Source organism: Oncorhynchus tshawytscha, linkage group LG06 (genome assembly GCF_018296145.1).
Source record: "Oncorhynchus tshawytscha isolate Ot180627B linkage group LG06, Otsh_v2.0, whole genome shotgun sequence".
In the NCBI taxonomy this organism is placed as follows: Eukaryota; Metazoa; Chordata; class Actinopteri; order Salmoniformes; family Salmonidae; genus Oncorhynchus; species Oncorhynchus tshawytscha.
Window position 1 is genome coordinate 46,876,681 of NC_056434.1, and position 15,376 is coordinate 46,892,056.

Sequence of the window (15,376 nt, forward strand, 5' to 3'; positions counted from 1 at the left end):
GTTTAGGCAGTTGACCCTGAAAATGTCTGAGGAGTACCATCCTCTTAATTCAATTCTTGAGCGTTAGGACAAAATGTAGATTTCTGCCAAAAAAGACATATCCAAAAGTAATTATTTTCATGAGATGGCCATAAACAATAACTGGTAATGCTGCATAGTTTTAGAAAGGTCTGGGACTCACCCTTCTGGTAAGTGGTTATAAATTACTGAGGTGTACTCACTTTTGATGACACAAGCTGAAGAACATAGTACAAATATGAGAAATCATACGATTTTTTTTTCTCCCCCTATTCAACAAAAGTAGGGCAATGGGCTTAAAATGACTGAAGTGCTTTCTAAGTATAGTAACAATCAAATTATAAACGACTTACTATAAGATGTCAGCTTTATAACTGTCAAATAAATATGATCATACTTAGTGACAGTACAATATTGGCACCATTTTTCATAGAACCGACAACTTTTTCCGCCAAACGTCCTCTGAGCGACTCAGACACCATTCAAATGTGTGCAGACTTGTTACAACTTCTGCTTTAAGCACAGAGATTTTGTGCATCTGTGACCTAGAAGAAGTCGTCTTGTTTCAATTCTGCAAAATTAATTTCTGTTTTTTCTATCTGTTACATCTGCTAGACTCTCCCGTTTTCATATGCGCTATTCCATGTGCATCTACGAGGGTCACAGGAACTGGAAATCGTTCCTTTGTCTGGATAGGCCAGAAAATGTCATGTCGCTCCCTATGCAAATATGTCTGTGAACCTCACAGCTGTGCTTGCAAATAGCGCATTTGAATCAAGACAACCAGAACTTTTAGGGAATGTAAAGCAATTGATGTTGCGCCTTTCACAGAGCACACTGTGCACAGAAATATCAGTCGGAACTAGTCCAGAACCGCTCAAAGTCCCCTAAATAGGGGACTTAACATTTTAGGGAACAGAAATGGGGAGGGAATGTAGGTGAAATTAGATGCAGTATTTTTCTATTTGTTGAGGGATGCTAATATTTAGAGCTTTCACAAAGTTTTTGTAGGACTGACTATATCTGTAATTTGTAATCCATGTTGGCAGTTTCTAAAGGCCCTGCGTTTACTGTCTGGTGTTCTAATAGGCTGCGCCTCTCTGTTTGACTGACAGGTGGAGAAGTTGCTGCGTGCGGCCGCCGATGGAGACATAGAGATGGTGCGGTACCTGTTGGAGTGGTTGGACGAGGAGCCAGAGGAGGAGGAAGCAGGGCTGCCCTCCTGGACTAAGTTGTGCCACCCACTGTGCCAGTGTCCACACTGTGGGCCGTCACAGAAGGTCAGACAACAACCCTCTCATATCTCCTCACCACTGCAGGCTCCATACCCTGACAAACACACTAACCAAACCTCTTTCTGATGTACAATGAGCAAACAGCAGTCTTCACACAGGGCCTTACTGGTAGTAGTAAAGCTATGGTGAATGGAGATTTTGTTGAGCTTTTTTGTAATGTTCCTGCAGAGCTGTCCAGCTAACTTAATGTCTGTGTCTGTTTTATTGTTTGTGTGTGTGTGTGTGTGCGTGTTTGCCTCCAGAAGTTTGTGTGCCTGCAGGCCAGTGGTCTGGGTGTGAACAGCAGTAGTGTGGATGGCTTCACTCCCCTCCACGTGGCGGCGCTCCATGGTCACACGGCGCTGGTGTCCCTGCTCAGCCGCAACGGGGCCAACGTCAACGCACGCAACAGCCAGAGTGCCACGCCACTGCACCTGGCCAGCCAGAACAGCCACATACAGGTGGGCACACAGTACTATAATTTAGCTGTGTTTGATTGATCTTCCCTGGCTCATCAGAAACTGCGGAATAGTCCCAGCACCCTTCCATCTAGGACTCCAGGCAGACTCGCCCAGAAGTTTGAAGTGTTTGAAAGAACACGCAGGTCTGCTGCAGATTGTCTGGGGCTAAGATGGGAAAAGATTCAATCTCTCATTGGTTTTATGTTCAGGTAGTGACATCACTGCTGGAGTGCAACGCCAAGCTGAATAAGAAGGATCGCTATGGCAACACCCCTCTGATTCACACCTGCCTCAGAGGTCACCTGGACACGGCAACCATCCTGCTGCAGGTGAACAGAACACTGATACTGCTGCCCCCTAGTGGGTCAAACAGGCCAACACCATCACACTGGAGAAATAAACAGCTAAGTGGGTTCTTTATAGCTAGCTGCTAGGGACCAAAAAGTAGAAAAATGATAGCAGGGCAATCACCTGACAAAGACCATGTTGGTCCAGACCTTGTAAACCATACCACCTAAGCTTCATTAAAAAGGCTGCCTATTGTGAGCAGCAGAACGGTGTGCGATCAGACGTTTCTATATTGTCTTCCTCCAGAGCAACGCCTCAGTGAACCTGTCCAACATCCAGGGCAACACGGCCCTGCACGAGGCTGTGAAAGGGGGCCACCTGGCCCTGGTGGAGCTGTTACTGCAGGCTGGAGCCTTGGTCCACATGAGGAACAAGAGACAGAGGACAGCACTGGACTGTGCCGTGGAGACCAGGGGAAAAGTGAGAATCTAACAGCCACTGAAGGGTTAGATCAGGGTCAAGGTGACCTCGTTAAACAGAGTTGCACAAAGATGTACAGTATGTGCAACTTTATTTTTCTTAGATTTGCTAACTTTCTGTTCGTCAGCACCTCACCAACTGTTTTGTGTATGGGTCTACATGTCATTCTTTTCAGTAGCAGATCTGAACCAACAACTATAGAGCTGGGGGAAATAATGAGTTCTTTATGAATTGGGCTTTTTGTTTTTCCACTTTCAGAACACTGAAATCCTGAGGACTCTTCAGAAGGCATCTGGAGACTCTCACAATGCTGAACCAATCAAACTGCTCTCTGTGCCCAAGGGGGCTCTGGGTAAGAGAGTCGGTATAGACACCAGCCACTGTTTTTCCTTGACCACCTACCTGCTAGAGCGTGAAGGTACAGCGATATGTTGCAAGTAACACACAATGAAATGTCTTCTCACCAACTTTGTCACCTAATAATCCTCTTGGTCTTTTTGGGGACCAATCTACTACTGCCATATTTTGGATTATTGGGGTTTGTTTTCCAACACCCAATAATTCAAACTATGTTCTACTGTCCATACCGTCATACCACTTAGAATGCATGCCTATGGTATGCTGCTGTGGATATGGAACAGTCTTTCTTACTTCTTTCTCCCAATCCCAGCACACTCATTTGTCCAGCGGCTCAAGCATCAGCAGGTTAATGTCAGTGGGAGACGTCAGAAGCTGGCCCAGTCAATAAACCGGTCAGTACCATGGAAAATATTGTGTGCCACTTTGTGGAAAATGTATGCTGTCCTTCATAGTGAAGTTAATCTCAATTTGGATACAGTTTGCAAAAATATCAGTTGAGACAATGTGCGGTTTGTTTGTTTAGTTAGATGTTAAACGTTTCCTAGATAGAAAATGTGTTCCTATGTACACAAAGCCGATGCAGAACAACTTTTGTCATAGTTTACTCATAAGTTTCAATAAACGTACATTTTAAGGAACTGCTATGCTTCGGTGCAATTCCTCTGAGCTTGTGGATGTTGTTTGATGTTTTTTTTCAGTGTTCAGCAAATGAAGAAAGGTCTTCCCAGGGACACCAGTGTGCCTTCCATCAACTCCCCCACTCCTGAGAGGTGGAAACTGAGGCGCGGGGAGACCCTGGAGAGCAGTGGGCCATTCAGCATCTGCTCCAGCCCAGAGGGAAGCCCCAAGCCTGGTGACCAAAGGGACAGAGAGAGGGCCCTGAGCCGCAGTCACACCGTGGACACAGTGCACCCCCGGTCTCCTCAGTGGGGCCGGGACCGGAGACACACAGGAGAGGCAGAGGCAAATGAGGACACAAACATAGCTAAAGACCCTTCAGACACTCCAGGTGAACCCTTGCATACATGCACACCTGACATGCACACACCCGACGCGTCAAGTACACGCACACCTGACATCCCATCAAATACACAACAAACCCCCAGCAGCGACCCGTCACACACTCGCGAGGATCCATCACACACACCTAGCCAAGTCAATGGAGACGAAGACCGAAACGGAGAGGAAAAGAATGTCCACACCTCACCAGACACCGAAGTAGAGTCTAAGAGGAACTGTCCTGAGACTGAGAGCCCACCCAAAGACATGGAGGACCTGGTAGAAGAAATAGAGGTCCTCTGAGGCGCAGAGGCCAAGGAAGACCCCAGTCAAGGGAGAACTTGCACAGTGTGGGTTAACCAGAGACGAGTGGGGCCTACTTTTAGTTAGTTGACCTGACTGTTATTTTAAGCACTTTTTCTCCTTGCCTTCACAAAAAAGGGATGCAAAACATGTTAATTCAACTTGATGCGAATGTAATTCTGTTTTAGCTTATTTTAGTTTTGTTGCTCACCCTTATAAAAGAGATGGTCGATAGAACATTCTGACAGTGGATAGTGACATTGCATATCAGTATGTTTTATTGTTTTGTCTACTTGACAGAAATGCTAATCTGAATATCTATGATTATGTTACATCTGGATGTTTTTTTAAATTTAAACATAAAATCAGGGCTCTATTTTTAAAAATGTACTTTAATTTGATTACAGTCCCGCGGTTTGGATTCTATTTTATTTACTGAGTTATTCCCTTTAGAAAACCATAAATTGACATAACCATAAATGGACATTTCTAACCTTTCTATCTATAACACAATGTACCTCCCTGGTGTGTGGCATTTGAATGACTATGCATAGTGAGGCCACACTTGTATCCCAGTGAATGTCAAAACACTTAGAATAGTTATCTTGGTTGCTTTGTAGGTAGAGAGAGAACCATAACAGTGTATACGCACAAATCTATATGCGGTAGCTCAATCCACTGACTCCACGAATGGATAGTACTGTCGCTAAATACTGCTTTTGAGAATATAATAACACAATTGCCATATTTAATTTGTTTATCCATCACCTTTACTCTATTCTGATATTTATCCTGTAGAAAATAACAAAAGTGTTTTAATTTAGCATTCAACTGATAATTCAATTTCACCTCTATGGCAGTTGATCCTAATCCTGCAAAGCGAGGCCAAATAGGACCCAACCAATTCTATGGGGAGTTTGCACTTTACAAGTACCATTTTTTTTGGGGGAAATGTTTTATTAGCAACACTCTGAAAACTCAGTAGTTTTGAACTGACATTTATTGAACTCATCATTATCCAGCACATACAGTACATTGAACACAGATGACTAGCATCAGCGTACAGATGTATTGTTTATTTCAAAGTTACTGTTTTGGTTTATACAGTAGCAGTTGTCTACTCCAATCTCAATGTTGATTATTTTCGTACTAAAGTATTTTATTACATTTTTTTAAATGTTAGATGCAGTGAACATGCCTTATTTAATTTGTCAAATAACCTGTAATAAACTCATGATCAAGAGGTCATTTGTTTTGACTATTGTGTTCTTTGCAAGAGTTGGATTATTGTTGGTATTTTTCCAAATATTGTGCTTTATGATAGGCTAGGTAAATTGGTTAATGTTGTGATTTTTCTACTGTTAAAATATTGTTTTAAAGACGCACTCCAGCTATTTCTGAGCTTTTCTAGTTGAAAAACAATATTCCATGCATAAATACAGTGTAGGAACATACACTTAAGGGTTTTAGACAATATGGAGGCCATTCAATGAGTTGGTCTGATGGTGCCCTCTGTCATTGGCCTCCCCCTTGCTTGAGGAGCAATACAGAACAAAAGAGGAAAGCAAAAACTCAAAATCCTACTCCATTATACCAAATACTTAATTACGGCACTTTTGTTTTGAGCCGGCTTTGAACGTGGCACCGTGAGGCAGCCCGGTTCCACTGTTCTAGAGCGGAAATGCTCGTTTAGGTTCAACCTCAGAAGAATGACACAGGCTACTTATTCACGAATTGGAGGTGGGAATGAACGTCGGTCATTTTCACGTTGAGTGGAGAAACCTCAAATGGGGCACTGGCAGCTGTTAACGTTAGCAAGACACATAGTGTAGCTAGCTACCTAACGTTATGTTGCAGTTTTAGATTTTTTTTGTGCGGGTGCCCAGTGCCGCCCCTAAATCCGCCACTGGTCTGCGAGCAGGAGTTGTGACCGAGAGAGCTTTCAATTTTGTGCAGATATGGGATATACATTTTGAAAATAAATTATAAATATAGCTTATTTGTTATCCAATCATGATGGAACGTCCCAAATCCTATACCCTAGACACCCACCTGAGCGACCCATACACTGATTAGTCTTTATCTGTTTTATAGGCCTACTGCAATTAGCCTTTACCCAGCCAAGACAGGATAAATGTGGTCAGAGACCCACTAAAAGCAGCATTGCCCCCTCAAGATTCTGAGCCTGCCTGTCAGGGTTGGTCTTACAAGGCCAAAGCCCCTGAATGAGTGAGCATAATATACAAGGAATTTCTCAGAGCTGCTAATGCGAACCTTGATGACCTTGTACCTAGCCGGTGGGAATTCCAGTGCGGTGCCCCCACCCAGGTAATGGCAGTGCTGGCAACACTAGGTGCAGTAACACATGGGGAGGGGTTCAAACTTGGACATTCAGAGAGGGGTAAAATGATTGTGCCCGTGGTGGCACAAAATAATCAAAGGTCTGACTGCACAGAGATGCTTGGGAAAATGATCACAAAGGGGGACCAGTGTGTGTCTGTTTCAGGGGAAGGGGGTGTATCGGAGCTCCATCAGCTAGGACTTGACATTGGTTAATCAAATCTCCCCATTCTTGCTCAATTTTGCATGCCTCTCAAACAGCTACAACTGTAGACGCATTTGCACATCAAGTCCTTTGAGTTGGGCTCAGGGATGGAACAACCGTTGAATATCTCCGCTTGTGGTAGTTTTTGGGGGAACAGTGGAGAGTGTGTACAGTTGAAGTCGGAAGTTTGCATACACCTTAGCCAAATACCTTTAAACTCAGTTTTTCACAATTCCTGACATTTTATCCTAGTAAAAATTCCTTGTTTTAGGTCAGTTAGGATCACCACTTTATTTTAAGAATGTGAAATGTCAGAGTAATAGTAGAGTGATTTATTTTAGCTTTCATTTCTTACATCACATCCCCAGTGGGTCAGAAGTTTACACACACTCAATTAGTATTTGGTAGCATTGCCTTGAAATTGTTTGACTTGGGTTAAACGTTTTGGGTAGCCTTCCACAAACTTCCCACAATAAGTTGGGTGAATTTTGGCCCATTCCTTCTGACAGAACTGGTGTAACTGAGTCAGGTTTGTAGGCCTTGCTCGCGCACACTTTTTGAGGTCAGGGCTTTGTGATGGCCACTCCCAATACCTTAACTTTGTTGTCCTTCAGCCATTTTGCTACAACTTTGGAAGTATGCTTGGGGTCATTGTCCATTTGCGACCAAGCATGAACTTCCTGACTGATGTCTTGAGATGTTGCTTCAATTTTTCCACATAATTTTCCTACCTCATAATGCCATCTATTTTTTGAAGTGCACCAGTCCCTCCTGCAGCAAAGAACCCCACAACATGATGCTGCCACCCCTGTGCTTCACTGTTGGGAGGGTGTTCTTCGGCTTGCAAGCATTCCCCTTTTTCCTCCAAACATAACAATGGTCATTATGGCCTAACAGTTCTATTTTTGTTTCATCAAAACAGAGGACATTTCTCCAAAAAGTACGATCTTTGTCCCCATGTGCAGTTGCAAACTAGTCTGGCTTTTTTATGGCGGTTTTGGAGCAGTGGCTTCTTTCTTGCTGAGCAGCCTTTCAGGTTACGTCCATATAGGACTTGTTTTACTGTGGATGTAGATACTTTTGTACCGGTTTCCTCCATCCTCCATAATGACAAAGATATTTAGAAATGTTTGCACATTTAATAAAAAATAAAAAACATACCTTATTTACCTAAGTATTCAGACCATTTGCTATGAGACTTGAAATTGAGCTCAGGTGCATCCTGTGTCCATTGATCATCCTTGATGTTTCTACAACTTGATTGTTTACTTGTGGTAAACACAATTTAATGGACATGATTTGGAAGGCACACACCTGTCTATATAAGGTCCCACAGCTGACATTGCATGTCAGAGCAAAAACCAAGCCATGAGGTCGAAGGAATTGTCCGTAGAGCTCAGAGACAGGATTGTGTCGAGGCACAGATCTGGGGAAGGGTACAAACATTTCTGCATCATCGAAGGTCCCCGAGAACACAGTGGCCTCCATCATTCTTAAATGGAAGAAGTTTGGAACCACCAAGACTTCCTAGAGCTGGCCGCCGGGCCAAATTGAGCAATCGGGACAAGGGAGGTGGACCAAGAACCCAATGGTCACTCTGAAACAGCTCCAGAGTTCCTCTGTGGAAATGGGAGAACCTTCCAGAAGGACAACCATCTCTGCAGCCCTCCACCAATCAGGCCTTTATGGTAGAGTGGCCAGATGGAAGCCACTCCTTAGTAAAAGGCACATGACGGCCCACTTGGAGTCTGCCAAAAGGTACCTAAAGGACTCTGACCATGAGTAACAAGATTCTCTGGTCTGATGAAACCAAGATTGAACTCTTTGGCCTGAATGCCAAGCGTCACTTCTGGAGGAAACCTGGCACCATATCTAAGGTGAAGCATGGTGGTGGCAGCTTCAGTTTCACCTTCCAACAGGACTCTAAGCACACAGCCAAGACAACGCAGGAGTGGCTTTGGGACGCACTACATTATTTCTGTCTCATGCACCAATTCATATTGTTACTCCTATGACCAGAGAAAGTGAAATATTTCTCAATATTAAAAAAGACTAGTCACTAATAATAACAACGCAATGGGGGATTGGAAATGATGCAGACAATTACATTGATGGAAGCTACAATCTATCTACAATATTAAAGATGATCTACCCACTAATATAATATTTACAAAATAATCAAATATATACAGGACCAGTCAAAAGTTTGGACACCTACTCATTCCAAGTTTTTTAAATGTCTTTTTTTACTATTTTCTACATTGTAGAATAATAGTGAAGACATCAAAACTATGAAATAACACACATGGATTTGAGATGATTCAAAGTAGCCTCCCTTTGCCTTGATGACAGCTTTGCACACTCTTGGCATTCTCTCAACCAGCTTCATGAGGTAGTCACCTGGAATGCATTTAAATGAACAGGTGTGCCTTGTTAAAAGTGGAATTTGTGGAATTTCTTTCCTTCTTAATGCGTTTGAGCCAAACAGTTGTGTTGTGACAAGGTGTGCGTGGTATACAGAAGATAGCCCTATTTGGTAAAAGACCAAGTCCATATTATGGCAAGAACAGCTCAAATAAGCAAAGAGAAATGACAGTCCATCATTACTTTAATGCATGGTCAGTCAATCCGGAAAATTTAAAGAACTGAACGTTTTCAAGTGCAGTCGCAAAAACTATCAATCGCATGAACTGGTTCTCATGAGGACCGTCACAGGAAAGGAAGACCCAGAGTTACCTCTGCTGCAGAAGATAAGAGTTCAAGTAACAGACACATCTCAACATCAACTGTTCAGAGGAGACTGCGTGAATCAGGCCTTCATGGTCGAATTGCTGCAAAGAAACCACTACTAAAGGACACCAATAATAAGAAGAGACTTGCTTGGGCCAAGAAACATGAGCAATGGACATTAGACCTGTGGAAATCTGTCCTTTGGTCTGATGAGTCCAAATTGGAGATTTTTGGTTCCAACTGCCGGGTCTTTGTGAGACGCTGAGTAGGTGAACGGATGATCTCCACATGTGTGTTTCCCACTGTGAAAAATGGAGGAGGAGGTGTGATGGTGCTTTGCTGGTGACACTGTCTGTGATTTATTTAGAATTCAAGGCACACTGAACCAGCATGGCAACACCATGCCAACTGGTTTGCTCTTAGAGGGACTATCATTAGTTTTTCAACAGGACAATGACCCAACACACCTCCAGGTTGTGTAAGGTCTATTTGACCAAGAAGGAGAGTGCTGGAGGGATTCATCAATGATTTGGCCTCCACAATCACCCAACCTCAACCCAATTGAGGGTTTGGCAGAGTGAAAAGCAGCCAACAAGTGCTCAGCATATGTGGTAAGTCCTTCAAGACTGTTGGAAAAGCATTCCAGATGAACTTGGTTGAGAGAATGCAGAGAGTGTACAAAGCTGTCATCAAGGCAAAGGGTGGCTACTTTGAAGAATCTCAAATATAAAATATATTTTTGATTTGTTTAACACTTTTTTGGTTACTACATGATTCCATATGTGTTATTTCATCATTTGTTTGTCTTCACTATTATTCTACAATGTAGAAAATAACAAAAATAAATAAAACCCCTTGAATGAGTAGGTGTGTCCAAACTTTTGACTTGTACTGTATATATACTGTATATATTTTTTTATATACAGGCTAGCTAAAAAATAGGGGAAAATTGACAAATTATTACATTTTAGGGTAAAAAAGTGGAGGCGGAAAGACATATGTTTGCACCCCCTATTTTAATTTGTGCCATGGCTCAGGTGGAAGAAAGGCTGTTTGACTCAGCCAGAGATACAGTGCACTCAGAAAGTATTCAGACCCCTTGACCTTTTCCACATTTTGTTACATTACAGCCTTATTCTAAAATGGATTCAGTTGTTTTTTCATCAATCTACACACAATACCCCATAATGACAAAGCAAAAACTGTTTTTTTAAATAATTGTTTTGCCCATTTATAAAAATAAAATAAAAAACCTGATATCACATTTAAGTCTTCAGACCCTTTACTTTGCTGAAGCACCTTTGGCAGCGATTACAGCCTAGAGTCTTCTTGGGTATGACACCAAATCAAATCAAATCAAATTTATTTATATAGCCCTTCGTACATCAGCTGATATCTCAAAGTGCTGTACAGAAACCCAGCCTAAAACCCCAAACAGCAAGCAATGCAGGTGTAGAAGCACGGTGGCTAGGAAAAACTCCCTAGAAAGGCCAAAACCTAGGAAGAAACCTAGAGAGGAACCAGGCTATGTGGGGTGGCCAGTCCTCTTCTGGCTGTGCCGGGTGGAGATTATAACAGAACATGGCCAAGATGTTCAAATGTTCATAAATGACCAGCATGGTCGTATAATAATAAGGCAGAACAGTTGAAACTGGAGCAGCAGCATGGTCAGATGGACTGGGGACAGCAAGGAGTCATCATGTCAGGTAGTCCTGGGGCATGGTCCTAGGGCTCAGGTCCTCCGAGAGAGAGAAAAAAAGAGAGAATTAGAGAGAGCATATGTGGGGTGGCCAGTCCTCTTCTGGCTGTGCCGGGTGGAGATTATAACAGAACATGGCCAAGATGTTCAAATGTTCATAAATGATCAGCATGTTCGAATAATAAGAAGGCAGAACAGTTGAAACTGGAGCAGCAGCACGGCCAGGTGGACTGGGGACAGCAAGGAGTCATCATGTCAGGTAATCCTGGGGCATGGTCCTAGGGCTCAGGTCCTCTGAGAGAGAGAAGGAGAGAATTAGAGAACGCACACTTAGATTCACACAGGACACCGAATAGGACAGGAGAAGTACTCCAGATATAACAAACTGACCCTAGCCCCCCGACACATAAACTACTGCAGCATAAATACTGGAGGCTGAGACAGGAGGCGTCAGGAGACACTGTGGACCCATCCGAGGACACCCCCGGACAGGGCCAAACAGGAAGGATATAACCCCACCCACTTTGCCAAAGCACAGCCCCCACACCACTAGAGGGATATCTTCAACCACCAACTTACCATCCTGAGACAGGGCCGAGTATAGCCCACAAAGATATCCGCCATGGCACAACCCAAGGGGGGGGCACCAACCCAGACAGGATGACCACATCAGTGAATCAACCCACTCAGGTGACGCACCCCTTCCAGGGACGGCATGAGAGAGCCCCAGTAAGCCAGTGACTCAGCCCCTGTAATAGGGTTAGAGGCAGAGAATCCCAGTGGAAAGAGGGGAACCGGCCAGGCAGAGACAGCAAGGGCGGTTCGTTGCTCCAGAGCCTTTCCGTTCACCTTCCTACTCCTGGGCCAGACTACACTCAATCATATGACCCACTGAAGAGATGAGTCTTCAGTAAAGACTTAAAGGTTGAGACGGAGTTTGCGTCTCTGACATGGGTAGGCAGACCGTTCCATAAAAATGGAGCTCTATAGGAGAAAGCCCTGCCTCCAGCTGTTTGCTTAGAAATTCTAGGGACAATTAGGAGGCCTGCGTCTTGTGACCATAGCGTACGTGTAGGTATGTACGGCAGGACCAAATCAGAGAGATAGGTAGGAGCAAGCCCATGTAATGCTTTGTAGGTTAGCAGTAAAACCTTGAAATCAGCCCTTGCTTTGACAGGAAGCCAGTGTAGAGAGGCTAGCACTGGAGTAATATGATCAAATTTTTTGGTTCTAGTCAGGATTCTAGCAGCCGTATTTACCACCAACTGAAGTTTATTTAGTGCTTTATCCGGGTAGCCTGGAAAGTATAGCATTGCAGTAGTCTAGAAGTGACAAAAGCATGGATTAATTTTTCTGCATCATTTTTGGACAGAAAGTTTCTGATTTTTGCAATGTTACGTAGATGGAAAAAAGCTGTCCTTGAAATGGTCTTGATATGTTCTTCAAAAGAGAGATCAGGGTCCAGAGTAATGCCGAGGTCCTTCACAGTTTTATTTGAGACGACTGTACAACCATTAAGATTAATTGTCAGATTCAACAGAAGATCTCTTTGTTTCTTGGGACCTAGAACAAGCATCTCTGTTTTGTCCGAGTTTAAAAGTAGAAAGTTTACAGCCATCCACTTCCTTATGTCTGAAACACATGCTTCTAGCAAGGGCAATTTTGGGGCTTCACCATGTTTCATTGAAATGTACAGCTGTGTGTCATCCGCATAGCATTGAAAGTTTACATTATGTTTTCGAATAACATCCCCAAGAGGTGAGCTTGTACAAGCTTGTCACACCTGTATTTGGAGAGTTTCTCCCATTCTTCTCTGCAGATCCTCTCAAGCTCTGTCAGGTTGGATGGGGAGTGTTACTGCACAGCTATTTTCAGGTATCTCCTGAAGATGTTCAATCAGGTTCAAGTCCAGGCTCTGGCTGGACCACTCAAGGACATTCAGACACTTGTCCTGAAGCCACTCCTGCATTGTCTTGGCTGTGTGCTTAGGGTCGTTGTCCTGTTGGAAGGTGAACCTTCACCCTAGTCTGAGGTCCTGAGAGCTCTGGAGCAGGTTTTCATCAATGATCTTTCTGTACTTTGCTCCGTTAATCATTCCCTCAATCATGACTTGTCTACCAGTCCCTGCCGCTGAAAAACATCCCAACAAAATAATGCTGCCACCACCATGCTTCAGGTTTCCTCCAGACATGAAGCTTGGCATTCAGGCCAAAGAGTAAAATATTGGTTTCGTCAGACCAGAGAATCTGGTTTCTCATGGTCTGAAAGTCCTTTAGGTGCCTTTTGGCAAACTCCAAGTAGGCTGTCATGTGCCTTTTACTGAGGAATGGCTTCCATCAAGCCTCTCTACCATATAGTCCTAATTTGTGGAGTGCTGCAGAGTTGGTTGTCCCGCTGGAAGGTTCTCCCATCTCCACAGAGGAACTCTGGAGCTGTGTCAGAGTGACCATCAGGTTATTGGTCATCTCACTGACCAAGGACCTTCTCCACCAAATGCTCAGTTTGGCCAGGTGGCCAGCTCTAGGAAGTCTTGGTGGTTCCAAACTTCTTCCATTTAAGAATGATGGAGGCAACTGTGTTCTTGGGGATGTTCAATGCTGCAGAAATGTTTGTACCCTTCCCCAGATCAGTGCCTCGACACAATCCTGTCTCTGAGCTCTACAGACAATTCCTTTGACCTCATGGCTTGGTTTTTATTCTGACATGCACTGTCAGCTGTTGGACCTTATATAGACAGTTGTGTGCCTTTCCAAATCGTGTCCAATCAATTGAATTTATCACAGGTGGACTCCAATCAAGTCGTAGATTAAAGATGATCATTGGAAAAAGGATGCATCTGAACTCAATTTCAAGTTTCATAGCAAAGGGTATGAATGCTTATGTAAATAAGGTATTTCAGTTTCTAAAAACCTGCTTTTGCTTTGTCATTATGGCGTATTGTGTGTAGATTGAGGAAAATGTTTCATGTAATCAATTTTAGAATAAGGCTGCAATGTAACAAAATGTGGAAAAAGTCTAGGGGCCTGAATACTTTCCGACGGAACCGTAGGTATACGATGATGAGGTGGTCATGTCCAATGATATATACTCTAGAATACTTTTTTGGGGGGGAAGCTATGGAAATACAGTTATTAATGTCTACATACGTTTTTGACATGTATTCTATTACAGACATCTTAATGCATACTTTTTCATTGTATTATGTGAGCTAAACAAACTTTTTTATTTGTATATACATTTTGTGATTACTAATGCTACTATCCCCGCTACAACAACAAAAAACTTGAATACATGTAATGTTGTCCTTGAAATACTGTAGAATTCCATTCATTCCTGTAGAGGACTGCTCCTGGGAAGTTCCAATATGGCAGATAGGAGGATTCAATGGCCAGTACAAAGCATCAGCAAACCAGGGTTTATATACAGACATCATTGGTCATATTTCATGTCTAACAATGGGATTCGCTGTCCTCAGAGAGGAAGAGGCAGGAGGGATGAAGCAAGATCACGTGGGACCATTCTAGCCAATGAGAAGGCAGATATCCTGTGCACAAAAGGCACAACTCGTATATAAAATAATTTTCCTCAAAGTTGTCGGTATGCCTCGTGTGTACTTATATTGGTACTTTTGTAACAACCGAAACATCACAAAACTTATATTCAATCATATAATAAATAAGCCATTCAATTGTTTGTTGACCAAATTCGACACTCTCATTGACCTCCATACAAAAATTCCTCACTTGGTGGGTGAACATTTTTTAGGCCGAGTTACCCGTCTTCCTTCGCCTTCTACTCTCTTGCTCAGCTCAGTCACGAAGAGGAAGAACTTTGCAGCAGGTGGGTGGTAAACATTCAAATAAGACCCAGCCCTGAAATGAAACGTAGTCTGAAAAGTATTTGCACGTCATCTATAAAAGGGAAACAGCATTGACACAGATTTCCATGAATGTCCCACTTCGGATTTCCCATTTATAGCCCAAATAGATCATACTTTGACTAAAACTATGACTCTGACTTAAATCAATTTCCAATATCATGGATAAGCTCAGGTCATCGTCTTTCAGTTGAACAAAAGCTAATTTCCGCTGTTGTGGTACTTTTAAGTAAGCTCGTCCTACTCATTTTAATTGAATGGTATCCACCACTAGATGGCGGTGTTTACCCTACAATTCGTGTTGCCTTCCGCCACAGGCGATCCAATAGCGGGGCCCTAGGC

General features: G+C 43.2%; 1 protein-coding gene across 5 annotated transcripts in view; it reads left to right on the top strand.

Annotated features, from left to right (window-relative positions):
- The window catches only part of LOC112252631 (ankyrin repeat domain-containing protein 27), a 36,381-nt gene extending 30,950 nt beyond the window's left edge, over positions 1–5,431 (top strand). For 2 of the 5 annotated variants that reach the window (XM_042323324.1, XM_024424051.2), the window contains 7 exons: positions 1,134–1,298; positions 1,556–1,753; positions 1,963–2,082; positions 2,348–2,521; positions 2,780–2,939; positions 3,192–3,273; positions 3,580–5,431. In XM_042323324.1, coding sequence (XP_042179258.1) covers positions 1,134–1,298; positions 1,556–1,753; positions 1,963–2,082; positions 2,348–2,521; positions 2,780–2,939; positions 3,192–3,273; positions 3,580–4,183 — 1,503 coding nt within the window. In that variant the 3' untranslated portion in view covers positions 4,184–5,431. Of the gene's footprint in view, positions 1–1,133; positions 1,299–1,555; positions 1,754–1,962; positions 2,083–2,347; positions 2,547–2,779; positions 2,940–3,191; positions 3,274–3,579 lie in introns of those variants that run through there. The other 3 variants (XM_042323322.1, XM_042323323.1, XM_042323325.1) reach the window with 3 other exon arrangements.
- The last annotated feature ends 9,945 nt before the right edge of the window (positions 5,432–15,376 follow it).